The 25645-nt window shown below is 33.8% G+C and overlaps 1 protein-coding gene and 1 pseudogene across 4 annotated transcripts in view; both read right to left on the bottom strand.

Moving 5' to 3' along the window:
- The window catches only part of LOC111415166 (toucan), a 105281-nt gene that overhangs the window by 34135 nt on the left and 45501 nt on the right, over positions 1 to 25645 (bottom strand). For 3 of the 4 annotated variants that reach the window (XM_023046709.2, XM_023046712.2, XM_023046711.2), the window contains exons 5-6: positions 21872 to 21967; positions 6331 to 6360 (exon numbers count right to left, since the gene is read on the bottom strand). In XM_023046709.2, coding sequence (XP_022902477.2) covers positions 6331 to 6360; positions 21872 to 21967 — 126 coding nt within the window. The remainder of the gene's footprint in view (positions 1 to 6330; positions 6361 to 21871; positions 21968 to 25645) is intronic. The other variant, XM_023046710.2, reaches the window with a different exon arrangement.
- LOC139429137 (LIX1-like protein pseudogene) lies at positions 16547 to 20725 on the bottom strand (annotated as a pseudogene).

Genomic DNA, 25645 nt, shown 5'->3' with positions numbered 1-25645 from the left:
ATGAATAAATTTGAGTTATATAAAATTTGAATCATTTTTGTAAATAATTAACAAGTAGTTTTTTAGACGTTGATTAAACGCCACCACCTCAATAACCTTAATAAACAAAACCGATTATTAATAGGTTGACCAAAAATAGATCGGGAGTCGGTCGAAGTCGATCAAAATTCGTAAACCAAATGCCTAAAAATATTTTGCGCGTTTACGCCTGTATCATTTAGGTTACGTTAATAAACTCAGGGACTTTTTAATCAAACAACAAATAAAGCATTAAAAAAAATAAAAATAGTTTTAAAAAATCATTGAAACTCAAAGTCGCTCCTCTCTTCTTGAAAAATTTTACGTTTAAAATATCTTCTATCAATTAGTTAATTCAAAATTTTACTTCTTGTTTATTCTATCTCTATACTGTTGTTGTGTTAATAGTTATTTTGAGAGCGGAAGTACTCACAATTAATTCTCAAATCCTTAGAAACAACTTGATCCCATCCATTAGCAACTAGGTTGTGATAACAGAACATTTAAATATACCACGAATGTTTCATTAAACTACATTGATTAAATGTAGTTGATTAAATATGCTTTAAAAGAACATCTTTTCATTTTTCCATTTCAATTTTTTTATGATTACATTAATTATAAAAGAATAATACCAAATAGAGTACTAAATTCGCTATTTATCTAAGTTGAGCAAAATCTTTAACAAAATCGTTTACGTGATTATAAAATAGATTAACACATGGGCTCGCATCAAGACCGTGAAAAAGACATTCGAAGTTATATTTAGAAGTGGATGACGACCCATTACATAAAAGTTCATTACGGAAACGACTGGTTGGAGTAATATAAGAATGTCTATACAGGATGATGGTCAAGATGACCAACAATCGAATGTATCACTATTACAATTAATAACACTATTATATTGTATTAATAAGATACTCGTTAGCACAATATCGAAACTGTGATAAAAAACCAGATACCATAAGATAAACATAAATCAGCCGCAAGGTCACCTTCACCATCGCACAACAAATTATAAAAGTTTCATCATCAAAGATCATCTCTTGACTGGGTGTAGATACAACTACCATAAGTAGAGAAGACTGTATATTTAACGACAGAAATAACCAAAGTTAATGAAAGAGTCAAGGAAAGAGAAGAACAATCGCTTGAGGAACAACTGGAAGGGAATAGGCTCAAAATGAAGATATGATGAAAGAAAAAAGGAAGCGTAAAAACTGAAGGTATTGTTCCATCAACAAGAACCAGTCGAAAGTTAGAGTCAAAATACGAGGTCGTTATGTATGAACCTATGAAACTAACAATGACAGTTACTTGGCGAGGTAAACGGAGGTAAACAACATAGTTTGTAATTTTATAATACTTTGTGATTGTTATAACTAAAGCTTAGTGAACAATGATGAATTCAGTTTATATCTATTAAATGATATACGTATTTTTATACCTTTCTGTGTAAATTGAGAGATTGCAACTATAAGGAGACCTCCGCCATAGAACTTCAAATTCTAAGACTCTCACTATCTAAGAGCGAGTCGTTCAAATATGTTTCAGTAAAACAAATTTGTATTATGAACCATGTTTAATGACTTGGATAAAAACTTATCTGTTTTATTACGAAAACTGAACTAATTATAGCTATAATGTAATTATACTGTAATTACAAATTAAGTTAAATATGATTTCGTCGACAAAATCAGAGTTAAGTAATCAACTTTTAATAATAGAGTTGGTCATCTCGAGTCACAGGAATAGCACATCCATGACCAGACATTATGTGGACTTCAAGAAGGCTACATTATTTATTGTAAGATGTTCCTTGATAAATAATCGATTCCCTATGTTAGAAATATTTTAACGAAGTGATCCGTTATTGCGGATTCTGCGTTATGAGAGAACAAGATGAAGGCGATGAATTACATCAATGTCATATTTAATTTTTCGCGAATACTGCAGATATTTAAGTTATTTAATGAGGTGTTGTTTCAGATATTTAATTTGCTTAGGGCCGGTTGTACAATATATCGATAAATCTACCTGATATTTATCCGCCCGATAAACTTATCAGGAGGATAAAGATATTCGCTGTTGTACAAACTGTTTTTGTCGGTAGGATTGCTATCGGCGGAATAAGAGTCGGTTGGTAGTAGTTTTTCCCCTTATCTAGTGATTTATGCCGTAGAATGGTAACGCCAACGTCTTTCTTTGAAGTTTGAATTATGATTTTGACAATTTAAATTGTTTAAAAAAATTTTCACTGACACATCGTACATATAAGGTTAACGTTTAATATTAGAGGTTAACCTATGCAGTAATCATACAAAGTTTTTATATAAAAACCTTGTAACCATAAATATCTGGCGGATAAGTGTCTTATCGGCACCGCTGAGTACCCGATAAGTTATCCTGCCGATAATCTCACCGACAAAAATATCCGTACATTGTAATATAGTACAAACTAACTTATCTGTCAGATAACGCTGTCGGGAAGTTTATCGGTATATTGTACAAACGGCCCTTAGTCAAGTAAACTACAATACACATTACATCGCTGATTGTCAACAGTTACAGCGATCACTGGGTATTTTGGATACACATAATCTTTTTAATGTATCTAATATATCTGCCATTTTGTAAGTCAGTGGTTTATTATTATTACGGTAATATACTAGTGTCAAATTTGTGTACTACAATTACCCAGAAAGGATATTTCTTACGATATGTATTGGCATTGCGAAGCAGAGACTTTTACAAAAAATAGTATATTGTTTTATATGGAAGAGAAGCAGTGCTTTTTATGGCGTGGTCTGTCGCTTAGCGACGAACGCAGTGAGTCGCTAATGACAGATGAGCCGTTAAAATTGTGGCGTGTCCGACAGTTTGCCGGACGAACGAAGTGAGTCCGGCAATGACGGACCAGCCACAAACGAATCTGCTTCTCTTCCGAATAAAACATAGTATTTTTTCTTCAAACATTTTTTTTTTTATTTTTATTTTTTTATGTTATGGCGCTAAAGTGAAATTTACTTTAGCGCCATAACGCTGAAGTACTTTTTTGCTATGTTGATCTTACCAACCGTCGTTATGCAACAATGACTTACTTCTACCGCGAGTAAACACGACAACAAAGTTGTCATTTAATGACGTTTGAAGAAAAAAGATATTATTACAGAAGAGAAAAAAACGTACTTAGATTAGAGACTGAAAATATCGATAAAATTATTGCAAGCTTTTACAGGGAGTTTCCAAGGATACCATTTCGAGTAAACAAATCTTGAGGTTATCCTTATATACGTTGCAACTGAAGACAGTTTTTAATCTCTATTTCGAGTTCCACATAACAAAACTTTGAGTTTTCAACCTAACGTATTGGGTACCATTTATAAAGTTTTGCAAGAATATTTATTCAATTTTTTAAATGAAAATATATTCTCCCTTACAATAGCACCACAACCCAAGAAGCCTCTTTTCTCTTCTGCCTCCTTTTCTTTATGTCTGCTGTTGTTCTTTGCCACACTCTTATCATCAGTACCTTGCGTGCATCATCGGACACTTTATCTACGCAGATTTTGATGGAAGTGGACGAGGAAGGGAAAAGATTGGTGGCCAGATTCCGCTGTGGAAACAAGGAAAGGGGAAATAAGTACTAGGTGAATGAAGACGAAAGGTGGTGTAAGCTGTGCAGGGGAGCAAGTCATGACGTTGGACCACCTGTTGAAAAGACGCAGCGAGTTGAAGGAGAAGGTGATGGAACTCCAAGGCAGACTTTGGGGGAGGGGGTGAGGGCTGAGAGATGGATGAGTGTGAATCTGGTGGAGAAGAGTAGAGAAATTGTAAACGTTGTTGAGAAAATATCAATGAAGTTTTTTCTCATGCCTTCTAGTATTAAAAGTTCTTTTTGGCAGTTTTTCTTCTTCCACCCTGCTAAAATATCCTATCCATTGTAGCCTTTCAAATATGATGAACTGTACGAAAGGGCTTCTCTGGGGAATTGATATAATTCGTAGTTACATATGACCATGTATTGTTTTCTTTGATCCGCTCAGTATTCTTCATAATATTTTCCTCTCAAGTATGCTAGATATTTTTTATGGTCTCAATCATTATCTATATTTTGCACACGTAACATATAATGGATGTTATAATTGTTTTATACAGGGTGTATCTAAATTGATGCGAAATATTTTAAGGGGTGATTTTTCAGCGAAAATTAAGAGGGGTCTGTCATATGACTTTTTGGTCAAAACCATTTCTCCTCCAAGTTACAGCCCTCTAAAATTAGAGGAAAAAATTGTCTTTTTTTAATAAATCCACTATGAAGGAATTTGGAAGGATGAAATTTGGCAGATAACTATTATTAATAAGGTGGCATTTTTGACGATTTTTATAACCCTAATATGTTTTTACAAGAGGCTGAAAAAATCAACCCCATAATACTTTGCATTGGAACTTTTTAATACGTCTACATTTTTCTATTTAAAAACTTGATTTAAATAGTGGGATTCAATACGCAACTTTTTTGTCTCTTGACATTTTCTCCTAAAATTGTTATTAATTCAGAGATTTGTTATTATTAGTCAAAGAAATGAAGTTATGTCAAAATGATCTCAGCATTATTTTATTTTTTGTGATCAAGCTAACAATTTGTTAGTTGTAAAATGTCAAGAGATTTCTTATCCCTTAATATGTTAAAAGTATCTGTCGATTCGTTTTGCATCCGTATAGCCATTGTCAACTTTATGAACCGTGCCAATTTCCGTATTTTAGTAAAGTGTGTATCAAATTTATTATACTAATCGTCACAGTTTGTTGTAGTTAATCATACAATGTCATGCAGTTTATCTATTACGGAAATCTTGGAAAGTTATAGTTAGATTAGAAACTTTTACTGTAGGATCACGGGAAAATACCACCTATTTTACTTGGGGACATTTTCTCTAACTGACATTTAGATAACTGAGGAGTGGACACAAGGAGTGCACAGATTTCTAAAAATGTATATTATCGTGATTTCTTATTTGGTTAAAAGTTGGACAGGAGAAGAAATGCTTCTACTGAAATTCTTTCTTCCAATCTTCTTAGATTATCATAATGATTCAGAAAACTACAAGTCACTTCACACTGAATTGTTGAATAGTTGGTAGTAGTAAACCGCAATTAAAGTAGTTTAATCATTATTAATAATGAAGTGATTAGAATTTTCAGTACTGAAAAAATCCCCAGAATCATCGCTAAATAGTACAATATTAGCAACATGCGCACGAGATGCTTCGAAAAAACTACATGACACAGTCGAAATACTCTAAATGAAAAAAAAATCCAGATACAAAGCCCTGCATCTGGAAGAAACTTTTTGGCACAAATTCACAATTACCATCAAAATACAATCAAAATGATCATTAAGGCCAACGTTTCAAAAAATACGTTTACCATTTTATTTTATATAGTATTCTCATTCAAAATTATTTCGTCTTCTATTTGTAGGTTCTGTAATTCTTATTGTTGCAATAGATACAGATATGTAACCAACTCTAACTCTATCACAGACATCGGACTTTAGCTTTCTGAGACGGCAATATAAAATTCTTTTCCACGTCTTTAATTTTAATTGGTTTATTTCCTGTTTGTTTCCGGTCGGTTTCCTTTTTTATTAGACACCTTAATTAACATTTTATTCAAATACCCAACAATGTATTGTTTTCCAGTTTCTTGGGAGTAATCTTCGGCAAGGGTATTTCATAAATTCATGTTTTGTAACACAAGTTCAAAAAGTGAATTAACAAACGGTTGTTTTTCGTCAAAACCTTCACTTTCACTATTTGATAAGCAAAAATTCAGCACAACCTAAGCAACTAAATCTTCTAATGTTATTAAGGTTTGGCTTTAAACGAAGGAATGACCGGAAGGAGTCGCCCACAAATAAATTGTGTGGCAAACACTGATTCTTACTACAAAATAAGATTTATAACTATTAGACAATAGTTATTAGTATTAGAAGATAGGTTAAAAGTTTTGTATGATTTAAATTTTAAATTATCTCCATAATTTGTTCTATTACATTAAATCTAACATGAAACTAAACGCGGAACAAAAAAAAGAAATGTTTAAATTTTTAAATCCAATGATGAATTGGCTAAATCTTTTAAACTGTTGTTAAAATCATTTTAATTTTAAATAACTCTATAATTTGAATTATTTAATTAAATCAACTAAACATGGAACGGCAAAAAAGTGGAAAGCGTGTAAAAAGACGGTCAATTTTATTTTTAAAAGCTTTCCCAATCAAATTTTTTAATCTTACGTACTCACTCGGTTTAGTCAAGAAGAGGGCTGTCTTACCTGAAAAGAAATAGAAAAAATTGCGTGTTAGAAATATGTAGATAGGTGTTTTATATTTTTTTACGCAAGAATTTCATGTCAAAACTTTGCATTCTATTAAAATGAGCTTACGTCAGCCCAAACGGGGTGTATACAATAGGAGAACTAGAAGGTAGGATAATAATTATTATTGTTAACCAGCGGAGCGGTAATTATATCAAGGCCCGGCCTAACTGTAGTAACTCCGATTTTTTTATTATGGTAATCCTATCTAACGATCATGACTCGCATAACTGTAAAACCATCTCGTTTAATGTTTTTGACTTTTTAATTTAATGTGTCTAATTAATTCGTAACCTTAATAATTGTAAACAGGTGCAGTGGTAGTTATTTAATAAACTTATTCTTATAACGATTTATGAGACACATGATAGCACGAAAGTTGGTTAAGGATACTGATGTCCAACATCTTTAAAGCGGCTTAAAAGCGAAATATTACCCACTTGGTAGTTCATTATTCATTTACGATAGTAACCGTTTTATCGCCTCGAAAAAAAAAATACCAGCTAAATTTATCGGTAACCTAAAAAAAGAGAAACGATACATTTTTAGTACCAACACGTACGATTGTTGCTATCGCGAACAATACATTCCTAGAAATACGAACGAAATACGGAAAACAAGAATGCGAATAGACGTAATGGGAAAGGTGATGATATCTCAAAACTGACAAGATTTGGTTTCGAACGAGTTTCGTAACGAAAACGGGCCCATTGTATTTCGTGCATTACAAACTTGATTGTTACGAAAACATCGTTTGAATACAATTCTACACTTTCCAAAAACAACTAAAAATAAAAGTTAATTTAGGTTTTTAACATTTTTTATACAGTTAAAGATTTAAGCGACGATTCCATTAGTTCAAGTAACCTTTTCTTGATATTTTGACTAATTTCAACACAGCTCTTACAAAATCAGGTCGAGTACTATTTCATTTTAAAAAGATTCCAAAATGAAAGCTTTCAAAATTGAGGAAATCTATTCGTATCCAATTGATTTATTATAAAACTGTTTTAGATAGAAGTGGGACCACTTTCCTATCCCAGATAGATATGAAACATAAAAATTGTAAGATATTAAAGTAGGTTAATATAGAAAATATATTTGATTTTTTCTATTATCTAACAATTTTCTACCAATCTATACTATGATGAATATGTGAAATTCCGTGCGATAACTGCATAATAGATGTTTTGTTTTACTTCGAAAAGTAACAATTCGAAATGCATAAAATTGACATTGTGTTGTTCTTTGAACTAAATAGAGTCAAAATACAAATAGGCGATGAATTTGTGTCATTTTGCAACATTGCTGTAAGATTAGTTAACTCAAATTTTAAAATTGTTAAAATATATGGGTGTTAGTTGTTATGCCTGAATACAAATAAGAGGAAATTTGTTTATTATGGGAGATATCACCTACGTAATCAGCAGTTGAACCATTTCGTATAGTTTGCAAGATCTGGTTTCAGATGACCAGATTAAGGACAATAGAGTGAGGTATATCACGGTTAAGGGTGAGATTTTGACATCATTTACTCCAAACTAAGGAATCCTGATTAATTTTGATTTATATACGCAGAGGTGGTAACAATCATCATAAAAACTGTCCAAAAATGTCTCAAAATATTTCTAACGTATGGCAAAAAGCTAGGCTGGTCTTAACCTTCCGGAAGTCTGGTGGGGTCTTACAGGCCCAGAGGTATGTTAAATGTGTTGCATCCATGCTAGCTGCATCTAATGAGTCATTCTACCTGCAGTCCAGTGTAGTTTATGCCTCCCTGTACTAGAAGTGCTTCAAATCATAACCTAATTGATCATCGGGCTTCTCAGACCCCATCTGACTTAATACGTTAGAAGTGAGTTGACGGTATGTTATTTTTTTTAGTTGTTATAAAACAAATTTTACGACAAAATAGTGTGATTTAATTAAACTTATTTACATATTTTATTATCAGAATTGCATCGTTATTAAAATGGGAGATTTTGAACGGGAGCAAGCTAGACTTCTTGCCTTGTGGGAAGATGTGCAGTCTGAAATTGGTGATTACTATGAAATTTCAAGTGATGAAGGTGAAATAGACAACTTGAATGAAAGTGATCATAACAGCGATACTGAACAAGACATCAGCGACGATGAAAAAGACATAGATGATAATGATAATAACCAGATCAGCGCAGGTTTATTTTATTTGGGGAAGGACGGTACAACAAAATGGTTCAAACATCCACCTCGGCCAAATGTCAGAACAAGATCAGAAAATATTGTCGCGCAATTACCCGTCGTTAGAAGAGGATATAGAGATGGTAAAACGGCGTTAGAATTCTGGAAATATTTCTTCACTGATGAAATGTTAGAAGTAATTTTGAATAACACAAACGAAAGAATTTTGATGAGGTCGTCTACTTATGGACAAAAAGATCAATATAAAGTAAAACAAACAGACAAGACGGAATTGCTAGCTTTATTTGGTCTTCTCTATTTAGGATTTACTACAAATTTGGACGTAAAGGATTTATGGGCAACTGACGACACAGGAGTTCTGATATTCAGAAAAACTATGACCCTACAACGTTTCAATTTTCTTTTATGTTGCTTGCGCTTTGACAGTTTGGAAACTCGTATTGAGAGCGTGGCACTCGATAAACTTGCACCGATTAGGACAATTTTTGATGCATTTGTTCTGAATTGCAAACAGATTTATTCACCTAGCATGTACCTTACCGTCGATGAACAATTGATAGCTTTTCGGGGAAACTGTCCATTCCGTCAGTTTATCCCCAGCAAACCCTCAAAATACGGCATAAAAATTTTTGCTCTAACTGATGCAACCAGAAGATATTGTGCTTCGATTGATAGAACCAGTAACAAGAACTGGGAGAAATATTACATTTGATAACTGGTTTACCAGTTACAGCCTGATTCAACGATTACTAACAGAACATCGTTTAACAGCTGTTGGCACTGTTAGAAAAAATAAAAAAGAATTGCCAAAACCTTTGGTATCCACACAAGGAAGACCATTGCCATCAAGTATGTTTGGATTTCAAAAACAAATCACTATGGTATCGTACATGGGAAAAAAGAATAAGAACGTTTTAATGTGGTCTTCGCTCCATCATGACGATAAAATTGATGAATCAACTCGACATCAAGAGAAGCCTGATATTGTAACATTTTACAACTTGACTAAAAGAGGTGTTGACACACTGGATAAGCTTTCAGCTTCCTATGATGTTTCAAGAAATTCACGGCGATGGCCACTAACAATATTTTATTCGATTCTCAATACTGAAATTGTCTACAGAAATAATACAAATGATTATACCACCACCAGGTGACACTTTTTGAAAAACTTGGGCAAGGAACTAATTGCAGAACACCAGGCACGTCGTCTCAAAAATAATAAGCTTCCCAAAGATCTTCGCTCCCAGCAATCTGGAAATTCAGGAACTAATCAAAATGAAACGCCAAAAAGAAGACGATGTGAATTTTGTTCACACAATTCAGATAGAAAATCACAATATTTTTGCAAAACCTGTAAAAAAACCATTTGCTTGTCACACGCAAATTTTCTTTGCAATGAATGTATTAATAATAATTATGATGATTACGAAGAAGTGTAAGTGGTTCTAACGTTTATTTTGATAATTTTTGATTAGTTTAGAAAGAAAAGTATCAAATATAAGTTTGTAGCTATTTTTGACTGTTAACTGTTAAGAATAAAATAATAATAAATGTATTCTATAAATTTAAGATATTTTATTTCAAGTTTATTGATTATACTATGTGCAGTTCCAACTTAGGCTCTATAAAACTATTGGGGTCTGACATACCCCAACAGACTGAACTTGTCCGTTTGACTGACCAGACTTCCGGTGTTGTTATCAAACTAAAAAAAGACCATTAATCCATCATCGTACAGACTCATATATCTCCTCAATGCTTGAGGAAAAAAGGAAAACTTAATATTATATGAACAATAAGCACTTAAAATTAAGAAAGCAGTTTGATGTTAAAAAAGCAGTTACAGAGAAAAAGAAAGCACAATTCTACCTGAGATTTATAATTGTTAATGTTGTCTATGACGTGAATAGAGGAATACTACATGGATTTGTATTGGTACCAACCGTGTGGAATATCTTATTCGATGATGTGATTGAAAAAAATGCTGTGACGATGACATGAGTACTAGGATTATAACATACATATATACCAAGGGATAACTATATGGATGGCAGATTAAGAACAGATTAAGAAAGTGATAACGTTGATCAGGAACTCGGATTTGATGAACACGAGTACCAGTCGGAAAAATAATACCATCTTATTAGTCCAAGAATGAAACGAAAAGTACAAAAATGGAAAATGTGGCGTAGAATAAGTAGTGTAAAAAACCTGCTGTAGTAGTGGTAGGAAAGGTGGAATGATTTTGTCCTGCAAATTAATTGGTTCACTTCAATCCTGCTTGGAGTAAACATGGGTAATAGAAGATGGACATTATAATCTAAGACGAGTATCACACGCGGTTTCGAATCATGGACGTTTTGATACATATCTCAAAGAAATCAAGAATAATGAATTCGACATATACTGGTACTACCTCCGTACTTTAATAATCTACAGCACAGAACATATGACGACGCTTAAAGATAAAGATAAGTAAAACAGAGTAGCCCGTTTTTAAGGGAAATGGTGCAGATCAAAGAAAAAGACGAAACTATAATAGAGCGAGATAACCACGGAAATGTAATATTTGACAAGGATTAATTTAGATAAATAATAGGATAACATTTGGGATTAACTGACATCAGCCGAGACGAGGAACTATGGATCTTGAGCTAGTAAAGGATGGTTTGTGGTTGTGACGGATACCCGACACTATCCGGCCGTTAAAACCTTAGACCGGATGTCTGTTTAGAAATTTTTCTAAACCTCATAAGGACAGGTGCCAGAATGAGGGCGGAACCATTATCGAATACTTCTTTATGCCCTATTCGTTCTATAAAAGACCTTTATTTTGAAAGGGAATCTGCTTAATTTATTTATTTGTGAAAACGGCCAATATGTCCTTATTTTGGGCATTTTATTATTACAGTTTTAAGGGTAAAAAGTTATATTTTGCGTGGAAAAAGAGTGTTTCGAGAATTTAAAAGCCCAGTTATTGAAGACATAAATAGATAAAGATTTGAGTATTTTTTGAGACAAAAGAGATTTGCTATTCTCATTATTTACACACATTTGCACATAGTGAAAATAATGCAGTCAACCAAAAAAATTTTTAAAAAGCTTAATTTTTATTTTTGAAAAGCTTTTAACAACGAAAAAAAGTTATATCTACGCAGGCAAATGGTTATTTCAGGTAGATAGCATTTTCCTGGTCAGATACTGTCTGCCTAGGCAAACAGTAGTTCGTTACAGTTTTGTCATTAAATGTCTAGGCAAATACTATTGGACAAGACAAATAGTATCTGTCTAAGCTTGTTTTAGGCAAATACAACAATTCAATAGAGAGTAGGTACCTGTTCACAATAAAATAAAGTAGTAAGTAGTTACATAAAGAAGTTAAATTAAAGTCACTAATGAGTGTCAATCAAACGAGTTAAATTATTTGCGTATCATTTTCAAAAAATGCATAACACTTATAACAAAAGGCATATACTTTTATTAAGTTTAATAAAAATGCAAATAAACGATTTATTTCTTGAAGACTTAAATACTAAATACAAAACTTTACTTGTTTTGATAATTGTTGCTGGAATATCATCTACTAGAGGGCTGCTTGCACATCATCTTATTTTTGAAACAAGTACACTTTTTTGTTCTGCACTGAAATTTCGAAGGCTGACACTGGCATTTTGACATTCCTTGCCCAGAAAACAATGACTGTGAAGTGCAGGCTTCTGTTAAAGAAAGCATTCCTGGGGTTGGGTTGGGTTGGTTATAGAGTTATAGAATAAAACTATTTGCCTAAGCAGATAGTATCTGACTAGGAAAAAGCTATTTACCTAAAACAACCATTTGCGTGCGACATCTACATGGAAACAGTGTTCGTATTTAATTTTATACTGATTACGAGTAAAAGAAATACTTGAGTTAGTAGGACATAAGTAATTAATGTAAATGAATCAATTTTTATTTTATTTTGATAACTGCAACAACGGTAAGTATAATCCTATTTATTGGTTATATTACTGTACATAACAGTGTACCCGTCTTTTTTTGTCTCGCGGCATTAAATTTATAACAATTTTAACGTTTTGGAGATAATAAATAAATAAATTGCATCTGCAGCTAAAGAATTGTAGTTAGAACAGTATGAAAGATGCTGTGAGTTCTAATTCACAACTAGTTTTTCAACTACGAAATTAATAATAGCGTCGAGTTTTTATTTAAAAAGATATGCGAAACATATCATTTCGATACGAGCATAACGAAAACATATCAAAACATGTCTTTAAAAGCAGCGACATATCTTTAAACGTCACATCGTATTGGCGAAGAGTGTACTATTCACATTGACATCTATGAGGAGTAAAACAAGAATTCAATAGTAACATCGTTATACAATTTCTTTGGTAACGTCATGTTCCAGCTGGAGAAAGAAAGAGGAAAACTATACATGTATTGATCATTGCTTGTAGTCATAGGTACGCTTGGAATTTATTCCAAAAATATAGTACAAAGAAATATTTGTAACAATAAGCGTTTTTTACAGTTTCCTAATATACAATAGCAACAAATAAAGATTTTTCTGGGAATATTTTACTAGGAATCAACGGTTATCTTAGTTGTAAAGGCAATTTCTAGACAAAGTATGGTTAAATATAGCCATAGAAACCTATAAATCGGGAATTCAATTCCATTTGTATGGACATGCATCTGCATTTCAAATATACGCAGGCAGCAAGTCAGACGAGGTCCAGTACGACTTGGAAAAAGTTGTAGTAGAAATGACAAATGGTTTAAAAGGTAAAAGATACAACGGAGATTTGTTTTTTATAACTACAGGATAAAAATTGAATGTTAAAAAAATTATAAGATGAAGGCAAATAAATAATAAAAGTTGTTTGAGATGGATAAACGAATGGTAATATTGCTGTCTACTATTTGTTCTTCAGAATCATCAAGAACAGTACAAATAAAGACAAAAAGATTACTAGTAACTGATTACTATGTGATTGTTAATACTTTTTTTGCAATTATTTATTCAAACAAGCAAACAACAACTAAAGTTAAAAGAGTTTATAACACAAGACCTAGAACTAGAATCATTCGGGTTTAGCCGTCTTAAAAGACGTGTGGCTAAACCCGAATGTTTCTAGTTCTATGTCTAGAGTTAGTTCTAGTTTTAATTGTTATTCAGCATTAGATTGTGACGACACTTTTCCAAGCAAAACTCTTCCTTGCAAAAGTAATAGTAGTTTATTGGGACTTATATGAAATTCCCGGTATATCAATCAATACTCAAAATATATGCAATATTGATTATGATAATAAATTGATTAATTAACAAAGTTATAAATAATCAGTCATTTCTTTTTATATGAACCAAAGGGTTCAGGCAAAAGTTAACAAAAGGACACGTATAAGAATATAAAACATTGTTTTACTGTGCAATAAATATAGTGAGCAAACCGTATTGAACATAAATAAACCATCCGATTTAAATTACTTCCATATATTTAAACTAACGACTTTTACATCGAACTAAGCAGATGGAGTTGGCCGTTGTACATAAATATTGATGAGGCAAAAGAATTATTATTACTTGTTAATATGAGATCTGTTATTTTAAACAATTTTAAAAAATAATAGTGCATAAAACAAAATTAATAAAAAAGTATGAAAAAAAGTATTAATTTTTTGTTGCAAAATGATTTACTAAAGCTAATTTAGTTTATACCAGGTGAGGTATTTAACTCAACTTTTTCAGATCAAATTTTTAGCATATAAAAGGGGAGTTTATAGTGCAAGGTCCGGATTTAATTTTAGAAGTGCCATTAACCAAGTGTTATCTAATTTAGGCTTGCTATTATATTGTTCTTTTGTACGATCCATACATATAGAAAGGTAAGACATATCTTGCCTTTAAATTTTAATTGATTAAGAACTCAATAATTTTGAAGCAGCATTTTTTTTTGATTTTAGTTAAGTATGTAATCTAATATTAAGATATTATATCAAATATGTCGAATTTCCATAACATTTTAATAATTACATCAATATGAGTGAAACAATGATAAAATTAAATTCAAATTAAAACAATTAATTTCAATTTTAGAATTTTAAATGATTCTTTAATAATAAATAATTCAAAGTTATTAATGTTAAACTTTACTATTTCTTTATACTTTCCATAACCATTCTTTTTTTACCTTTATTATTCTTTTTATTTGGTAATCTAATAGATGCCCAAACGTAAGCTTTGCTGCGAATTTTTTCCGATTCTCTGGCGAAGATATCCAAATCGCTGGAAAACTTCTGTCTTTTTCCTTTAACCCCCATTCCACTTCCACGATATTTGGTAGTTTTTTCGTAATTGTGATTGATGTCCACTAAAACCGGCGGTGCACTACTATTGAACAGGGATGCTAAACGGTGTAAAGGACCCATGTAAACGTTTACACGATCAACGTGGAACTGACCTCCAGTTGGCGAGTGGTTCAAAACCAATTTTTTTTCGCTTTGTTACTCTTCACGCACCTTCCACTTTTCCTTGCGACTTTCTACTGTACACGTACAGTCTGTTCTGTACACCAGACCAAGAGCCAGCTAGCAAAGAACCCCCACTACGATAATTTTGAACTGTTTTGTGAATGGAAGATGAAGCCGTTGAGGATAAAGTTATCTTTTTTTATTTCTTCTGAAAGGAAGACACTTCCGATATGGGTTTAGGATCTAAATTTAGAAACGTCACGAAAACACTTTTGATTTTTCTTAACTTTTTTTGAACAAGATTTTTATTTATTTTTTCTTCTTGATTTTAAATTAATCGCAGTATTTGATCTAAATTTGTTAAGCTCCGGTTTTAATTCTGCGCTCCACTAAACTACAAACACACTCCAAACAAAACGTAAAGAGACAGCGATTTCGAACGAAAATTACCGGATCAATAAACGCAATTGTCGCCCAGGAAATTGAGAATAAGGATAATTATCTTCGGAGTACAAAAGAACCCGACTTGTTTGTCTCGTTTGAAAATAAAGGAGCCGTCATCGTCTCGTTGCAGTGCTTCATCTCTCGGACTTTCTTCCTAAACCGCATAATAATGAACGCTCAATCAGCTTGTTCGATGCCCGAAGAAAGGCCGTGGAAAGCGGAAGTGAACGGTATCTGTCTATCTACTGAATTAACAACGACGCGATGAGATTAGAAATGCTTTAAATCTTTTACCTTAATAGGCGAATCAGATCAATCTATTTCAAAAGATTTAATCTAAGTACATTTTTTACTTTAAATTTAATTGTTTCTAAATTTGAAACGAATTTTTAATAATTGAAACAATAAGAAAAAGTAAAAAATAGATCTAATAAAATGGTGAAAGATTGGTACAAAAATAAATTGGTAACTGAAAAAATAAAAAAATAACTTGAATACATCCAGATAACATCTGTGTAACTTTCTCCTTTTTTTCTTCCGCCACTAATTCGCCATAAATCTTCGGCCGTGTCACATTGGAACGGTTGATAATGTGAATTTTCACCTTAATCGAGCGCAAAAATTACATACGACGTCGATTATGTTGCGTGCAAACCAAGTTTAACCGAGTCACGTTGTGTTATTTCAATATAAATCACTTTTTCTTCGCCACCGATATCAAAAACTTATAAACAAAAGTATTTTTTTTTTTAAATTAGTGGTTACGTTGTAAGTTTAAGAATCGTACAAAGTTTTAGAAGCTTCATGGTTTGTGCGTTTTGATTTTCTCCGCTTACCAACGACCTAGTTGATCGCAATAATAACGATCATTTCATTTTTATATAGAGCAGATGCTCAGGCAGGTCTTCATTCTTTTTTTTTAAGAAAATTTTACGCGAGTTAGTTACTTTCTTAACTTATCGATTTCTAAGGCTCGAACCATAAAAATTAGGTTAATTGATTAATTAATGTTGGTAATTTGCGTTCAATATGATGAAGGTGAATGTAGTGTCTAAAATATTAAGCCTAAAGTTTTCATTAAATCACGTTTTTCACTCAAAAGATATGAGGTATGTATAATCAATGTCTATGATATAGAACAGAAGTCTCCAAATTACTAAATTCGACCCATCAGTGTCATAAATCCGACCCATGATAACTAATGGTTTATTGTTGTTATGATAAGTTGGATAAAAAGAGACAAAATGGTCATAACTCGGTTTAAAACTTAATGAAAAGCATAATACGCGATAATATAATTGAATATTTAGTTGTACCAGTGAAAGACTTATAAAATTCCAACAAAGATGAGTATATTTTTTGTTCTTAATTATATGACTGCTCTATAAATAATTAATTTCCATTTAAAGTTCCGGGGTTACGGTTTGAATGTCAGTTTTGAAAGGATTTTGAAAAATCTCAATTTCATGCACAATGATATGTACAAGCTTGAGAAACAAGTATCAAAATTTATCGTCCACCTTCTACCGGAGCTTCTTCATCTGCAGGAACGATTTGATATTAGTGTATAAATCAGGCTGACTTTCTCCTTATAACCTCAAATTCAGTTCGTTTATATGTTTTGTTAAATCGACATATTTTGTAATTCAGTAAGCTGCTTTTCTTAAAAAAAACTTCCAGCACTGCTCTAACAAGTTCAAAAAAGCGCTGACTTCTGACTTACTTTTCCGCAACTAACGATAAGCCAACAAACGAGAGTGTGGTATGGTAAGTTATTTTAACCAAATTCTTTACTAAGGTCTGATGAAATGATATGGCTGGTTTTAGAACTTCAGACATATGAAAACATATCCCACACAAGCACTATTGATGAATGATACAATGCAAGACCAATGGTTTTGAACCACCATCGAGAATATCATTTTTTGGTTTTGGAAAACGTAGTTCTCTTCCCGCCAGTCTTGCAAACTCCAGTCTGGTTTTCAGCCTTTCAGCCTGGTTTAACTCCCTCTTAAGTGTTTCTGCACATTCTTATCCTCTTGCATCTAAGGCTCTATGGTAATAGCGAGCGACAACTTCCTGTCGACTACATTCCCTCTCTCTCATCACCTTTAAGCTGCCATCCATTCCAATGGAGTAATTGAAAAACTGTCAATAGTTCTTGAAACTCCAACATTGTTCTACCTTTATTCGATTCCAATATAAATCTAAACTCCCCTATTCCCAGATTAGGATTATCGACTCCCTTTTGATCCTCTTTGATCTCGCCACCGATACTGTTTTTTCAAGAAAGTCTTCTTCTAAAAGGAGGCTCGTCGAACACTGAACGCTCCATCGTGCTTCTGCTTTTGTTGGGCAATTCTGGAAACTTCCAAAGCACGATTCGTTTGAGGCGTCTTCGTACAGTGGTCGAGCACATCCATTGAGGGTAGGCTATTATATCGTATGGATCGTGTCCCGTACCTGGGACACGCATCTCGAATTAATGGACACAGTACGACTATAAAGAGTCCACTCTCGGAGTGTTTATAGATATCGAAGAAGCCTTTGACAGGACAGCTTTTCATACAATTAATAAAGTCCTTAGAGACAAAGGAGTCCAGCCTGCACTAGCGGACTGGATTCTAAATATGCTCTCAAAAATGGCCGCCCATAGTGTAATTGATGCTAATAACAATAATAATAATAACAATAAAATAAGTGCGATTGTTGAACGAGGATGTTCGCAGGGTGGGTTCTATCACCCCTGCTGTGGAATCTCACCCTGGACAACCTTGTAAGACAACTTTCAGCTGAAGAATTCAACGTCTGCACTTATACAGACGATCTAGCCGTTTTGGTTCACGGGAAGTTCGAAAACGTCCTATATGACCGAATGCAGCCTGGACTAAGAATAATCCAACGCTGGTGTCGAGACAATTTTCTGTTGATAAACCCGAAAAAAACAGATATGGTCCTCTTCACAAGGAAAAGAAGGCTGGGTACCCTTAGAGCGAGTTGGCTTTGCAAAGTTCCCTTGCGCTTTGCCAATGAAGTGAAGTATCTCGGGTTAACCCTAGATAAAACGCTGATTTGGAGACCGCACATCGAAGGTAAGATAAATAAGGCACGCATTACGTTCGGTCAGTTAAGAAGGGCCGTTGGGACCAACCCAACCCAACCCAAAATATGCCTGTGGATATACACTGCAGTGATACGTCCAATGTTAACTACGGCGCCGTAAACTGCTGACCAAGAGTTAGAAGTAAAAGATTGTTTTGCAACTATAAAAATTGCAATGTCTAGCTTGTCTCTACGTTACAGGCTCGATGATAACCACACCAACAGCATTAAAGATGAATGTACTGTGCCTTCCTCCTCTCAATTATCACCTTGACGAGGCGGTGATAGCAACAATAATCCGGCTGCGAGCGGTTAACGATAAATGGCTTTAACAATCTTTGTGAGGCAGCTGCTAGCAATGAGATTAGGATCTGCTGAACAAAGGCTCATTCTAGAAATAAGCTTCATGACATGGCGGACAAACTGGCAAGGAAAGCTGCAGGCGAACCTCCGGGATTTCCAGAACCATTCATCGCCCCAACAATAAGGTCTTTAATACAGATTTATTTATGAGGCTGTCCAGGAAGAACCTACGTTTGGTCATAGGTCTAATCACTGGACACTGGCAGCACAACCAATTCTAGCCTTTGCCTCCAAGGTAATATGGCTGGAAGGACTCTAATGCTGACCAAAAGAGGGAAGTAAGTACAAATGATCTGCTGAGGTCAAAGTGCTGTGGGCGGTGCAGCCTGCCTTCCCGCGAATCCAGAATACAGGACACCGCACGAAGGCTTGTTAAGACCCATTCTTTTGTTATGGGGACGGCAAAGCGACCGTCCATGAAGAAATTAAAGAACTCCAAACGGTGTGGAGATTAGGACGGATACCAACAAATTATCAAAAAAGATATGAAAACTACAGGGCAATACATCTCATTAATGTCATTTCAAAGCTATATGATTGCATATATGATGAAGAACTGGACGAGATTTTCTCCCTGCGCCATATAACTGATAAGTGGACCAGTAAACGGAAATCTACATACTTGGCTTTCTTGGATATGCACTCTGCGTTTGATGTGGTACCAAGGGAAAAGGTGAGGAAAGCACTAGAGAAGAAAGGGACTTTCCCCAGAACTGATGTAGGCCATCAGATCCATGTTCCAGCGAGTGAAGTGTTCCTCCGTATACGATTAAAAATTCAAAATAACTCAAAATCAAAAAAGACGCGCGAGATCGTTTTTTATGTAGTATCTTATAGAAGTAGTATTTTATTTTTGGAGTCAAACCCCACCTAGTATGGCATGTGAGATTAGTTCACATAGTATACCGAGAGTTAATGATCGTCGTGGAGAAAGCTGTTAGACAATTTATCCCGATTGCTATTTGTAGCTTTTCTGAATAAAGTGGTGAAGACATGCAAGAGAAGAATAGAAACTTCCGTGGACGACAGGGTCAACCTCAAACCGATCATGTGCCAGGTTCTAATATATGGAGATGATGTAGTCCTCATCGCAGACTCGGGGAGGAAATTGCAATAGACTGTACTCGAGTGGTCAAAAAGCCTAAAGGAAAGGGGAATGATCTTGAACAAGGTGAAGAGCCAAGTCATGGTAGTGACAAGGACAGAGGAACAGAAGGATAAGATCCACATCGAATGTGATAGTTAACTTCTTCCCTAGGTCACCAACTATCAAGATCTGGGTACAATAATCTACCAGAAGTGCAAGGTTACTGAGGAGGCCAGGAACAGAATGGACAACACTACCAAGACTTACGAGTGTTTGGAAAGAACGACGTAAGCCGGAAGGCCAAGACAATGAAAGGACAGTGGGTGACCGCATTTAGAGGGACCCATAGGGGGACCGAGAACAACATGGGAAGAGACAGTGACGCAGTTTGCGGCCAGCCGTGGGACGACTATGCAGCAGCTCAAGGGTCTTGCTGGAAAGAGGAAGTACTTCTGAAGATGGACCCCATCGTGGCGTTGGGGGGTCGCTGGCGAAGGGAAGAAGTATCTAACACATCCATTAATTCATCCAAAGCCACGGAAAACCACGCAAGATGTCCATTTTTGTCAGGCAGTTAAGATAATATATTTCTGCGATGTCTTCTACCCTCCGAGCCACAATGTTTGTTGACAAACTGACAATTTTAAATAAATTTACCTTTTCGAGGTACATTTCTTTGGCTCCGGTTATTACGCATTCTTAGATCATTTCTCCATCTAGGAATCGTTTTCCAAGTTATGCGATTTCAAGTTCCACACGAAAGCTCACACAAGTTGCACGACGTTTAATGTTGTATTGTTTGAGAACAGCTATGGTTTCAATTCAAGTCAAAGTAAACACGATATATTGAATGTTCCATTGATCGTGTCGCTTGCGCATTTCTGTCTATTTTTTGCTTTTTTTCATACTAGTAAATCACATACAAAATAATAAAATCAAAATACTTACAGACATACATCAAAACACAACTTTATTTCACAACAGACACTTCCGCTTTTTTAGTCGCCTTCCCTAGTCTAGAAATTATAGATAATGGTAGAAATATTAAAGCTGTTTTAGCCTTTGGAACTTACTGGAGGAATCAGTATGACCCTGATATAGAAAATACAGTGTGTTAATTAATTATCGTACCCGACGTTATCATTGCAAGTATGCAACCAATATCACAGTATTTTTATTGCAATACGCGATTTGCGTGTGATGCGTATTGCACTGTGATATTGGTTACATACTTGCAATGATAACGTCGGGTACGATAATTAATTAACACACTGTACATTTAAATTTGTATCTTTACGTTTGTAACAATCATTAATATATTACAATTTAATTAAGTTAATCAACATTTTTTGAAAACCCAGCTTAAAATAACTTTTAAAATAAAGAGTTATAGAAAAACTTTCGCCAGGTGTTCTTGTGTAACATGGATCATTTGCAGTTCCGTCCTACTCCAACAAATTTGACACACGTGTGTGTCGATCACGTAACGACCCCTTAAATTAAAAATGAAAAAACAACATTTCAATCCTACTTTCTTTTCTCAATTCTCAAATAGAATTAATAAGTTAATTTAATAAGACAATCGCTGCGAACTGTAACCATAAAAAACATCAACACAAACAGAATTAACTACAGACAAAATCTCAAAATAAATTAAAACTTTCGATCTCATTAAACACATTAATGATTACTTAAAAAAAAAGATGAAACCTAATCACATAATACCACAAAATAAAAAAAAAAATTGAGGCGTGAAAGAACTTTCACCCACACCTCACCCAATTCGAATATAAAAGTTATAAATCAAAGGACACTCACCTTTTACTGGCGGTTCTTTCTTCTTTTCTTTCGAATTGAAAAGGTTCTTCCGTGTTGAAGTCTTCGCATCATTCGACGCAGGAGAAGGTTTCTTGGCTTTAATAAAAAGAAATAAAGAAAATTAAAATTTAATATCACAAGCGTATGTATCCCATTATACAAGAACACCTGTGTAATAAGTTGCCTACACTCAAGACATTTAAATTGATTTTTGAATCCAAAGAGGAAAATTTAATTATCGGATTAACAATAATACAATTTTTTTTAATGCATTTTTTAAATAAATCTAAAAAACTGAACCGTTATACAAGAAAAAAGTTGTATAAAATACAGTTTTGGTGCTCGGATGTTTTTGGTATGTCGTTTTTTGGAATGGTTTTTTTAAAGGATTATAAGTTTATCAAGTGAAACAGATGGACAGCAGGAGTTGAAAGAAGAATGAAAAAAAGAGAGGACGACTGTAAGAAAAGATAAATCTCGAGAGGCACCTTACGGTCTACCGAGAACTTCCGTTATGAAAGGTGACCTTTTCAAGCTGCGTTTAAATTCTTTAAAAAATTTTAAATAAATCTATATTACATTTTATGATTTACACAAAAATATTATTTATTTATTTATTATTTGTTAATTAAGTTATTTTTGGTTTCAAATAAAACGAATTAAAAATTTAAATCTTGTGTAAGTCAGACTTTAAGTAACTTAACTGTATGTACATGTTTATGGAAGTCAAAAGCTTGCCGATCAAAATCCAACGGCAGTTACAGGATTTTAATTTATCTTTTATTTTATCCAATTAACTGTAATGGTCCATTCCGTTTCCATTTTATAAAGTTTTACGATAATCAAGTAGACGTAGTCAATTTATTTCAAACTTTCGAGGAATTGCTCACATCAACATTTAGAAATTTTTGTTGCATTTAAAAGTCATTAAAATATACAAAACGAAGAGTCATGTTAAAAAAGAGAAAATAACTTAGAAAATTTATAAGAAAAAATTGTCTAGAAAACTTTTATTACTACTGAGTATCTACGTATGTCATTTAAGCGATTAAAATTATTGTATTTTTCAATCTGCACGATGACCAGTTTCTTTTAGAAAGTAATAATTGTATCTTTTTGCAAAATGCGAAAGATTCACGTTACTCATATCGCCACAATTTTTACAAGGTTTTAAATAAGAAAATAGAAGTGTAGTTAACGATGTAAGAGTCAAAATCATTTGGTTGTAGCAGCGATAAAATAACAAGAATATGACAAAAAAGTATAAGCTTAAAGATATCGAAATTGCAAGTAATTACAGAATGGAAGTGCAATAAAAATTGACAGAAATGAAAGTCTTGAAAAAGTATTGGAAGTATTTGAGACAGTTACTACTGAAGCAGCGAAGAAAGTATGTGGTACAATAGTACAGAATAATGGTAAAAAACAGATAGCACAAGGCTAAGAATATAAAACAGGAAGTACAAGTCAAAAATAGCTTTCAAATTTCCAAAATTATTTAGAAAATAAAACAATGCAAAACAATTAAACTTATAAGAAACAACGAATAAAAGTCAAGGGAATAGTTAATCATGCAAAGCAGAGAACATACCGCGAGTTTGGCAAGAACTTGGAAGAACAAAGAATCAACAATCACAAATTTATTTTACAAGCTATTAAAAATCGTAGAGAGGACAGGAAGATACTACATCGAAGCCTATATGAGGAGATTGAAACAATATTTTGAATAACTATTACTATCACAGAACTCAATAGCAGAAGCTGGGAACATTTATAGAACTGTTGGAGTCACAGAACAGATTTCGAAGTGGTAAAAATATACAAAATCATGTATTTGCACTTAAAACTTAGAAAGATTTTGACTGCGTACCAAAGAAAAAACTGTGGGCATGCCAAAGAACTCTGGTTGAACACCTGAAAGATCTACACCAACTCGCAATCATGTAATAAATAACAACCAAGTATCAGAAGAATTTGTCATTAATGTAAGAGTGAGACTGATGCGAAGAGATTGGCTACTGAAATGGAAAGAAACGAGTAGTGTCATTAATAAACCATAGTTTGGTCATAAAAAATCTTAAACAATAGAAACATTCGGGTTCTTAGATACGATAAAGAAAAACCCGAAAACAACTGTATCATGTTTGGCTACTGAAATCGCTATAAGAACTAAGAAACCAATACATCCCGAAAACGTTAGAAGTACATGATTAGTACAAAAGAATTATCGGGTTTGACAAGACCATATTTCGGAAAGTATGACAGATAGAATAGTAAATGACATGTTTATAGACAACCTGTAAGTTTGTTATGCGCATGCCCAAGTCACGTCCACAGCTGTCAAAATGGCGACCATGCAACAGAAAGCGTTTTGTGCAACGTGCATTTCGAAGGCAATACCAAGTTGATCCTTCTGGCCATCAGAGCTTTTAAAGCTGGTATCGACAATTTAAGACCATAAGTGTAGTTGAGAAACGTAAAAGCACCAAAATGCAACAGTGGATGCGGTTAGACAATGTTACATGGGCCACCAGTAAAACAAGTCGTGAACTTGGTATTCCGCAGAAAACTGCGTGGAAAATTTTGCGGAAGCAATTGCGATTCAAACCGTACCGTATACATATGGTACAAAGTTTACGACCAAATGACTATGTCAAGCGAACCGAGTTTTGTACTAACATGCAGGAAGCAATGGAGGATGATGAATTTACCAATCGTCTGGTGTTCAGTGACGAAGCAACATTTCATTTAAGTAGCAAGGCGAACCGTCATAACATTCGGATATGGGGAACGAAAAATCTTCATGACATTATCCAACATGTAAAGGATTCTCAAAAATTGAATGTTTTCTGTGCCGTATCCAGCACAAAAGTTTATGAACCGTTTTTCTTTCATGAAAAAACTGTAACCGGTATGTCGTACCTTGATATATTATAATTGTGGTTATTTCCGCAAATGACGGGTGATTCCAACAACTGTATATACCAACAAGATGGAGCTCCCCCTCACTGGCCTAATGAGGTTCGTGCATATCTAAACAAGGAATTTGGAATTGTTTGCGTGCGTTTTTTATTTATGGGGTAATTATCATTAAAGACAAGGTTTTCGTACCATCACTACCTACAATACTGGGTAAACTCAGAAGCCGTATTATTGATGCTGCTAACAGTATGGACCGAGACACATTGCAGCGTGTATGGGCTGAACTTGACTATCGTTGCGACATCTATCGTGTTACTCGAGGAGCCCACATAGAACATTTGTAATGTGCTAAAACTTGAGTATTTTCTCTCTCTATAGACATGTCATTTACTAGTCTATCTGTAATACTAACTGAAATATAGCTTCGTCAAACCCAATGATACTTTTGTACTAACTCTGTCTATTAGATAGAACGGTTTCTATTATGCCATAAAATATAAAGATAAAGACCATCATTAGAGATGAAAGTAAATTTAATGCATATAGAAGTGACGGAAGACTAAAACTTTGGAGGAACATATATATAGTATTGTAAAACATTGTGCTGGAAGCGACATGGTGTGGAATGCAATGTCGGCAACTGAGGAAGGAAATATCACATTTAATGATCCGAAGCGCATAACTACAAATGTGAAGCATATTACTATATTGCTCTATAATATATCGAAACAGCTTAACTATCCACCATAATCAGCAAATCTAAATCCTATGGAACATATTTGAAAAGAATTTGATGGTCGAATTCGAAAACGAGAGAAAAAAATCAAGATTACTAATCGAACACTATCGTTA

This window comes from Onthophagus taurus, chromosome 2 (assembly GCF_036711975.1).
Source record: "Onthophagus taurus isolate NC chromosome 2, IU_Otau_3.0, whole genome shotgun sequence".
Taxonomy (NCBI): Eukaryota; Metazoa; Arthropoda; class Insecta; order Coleoptera; family Scarabaeidae; genus Onthophagus; species Onthophagus taurus.
Note: the sequence above shows the minus strand (reverse complement) of the source record. Positions and strands in the feature narration are given on the sequence as shown.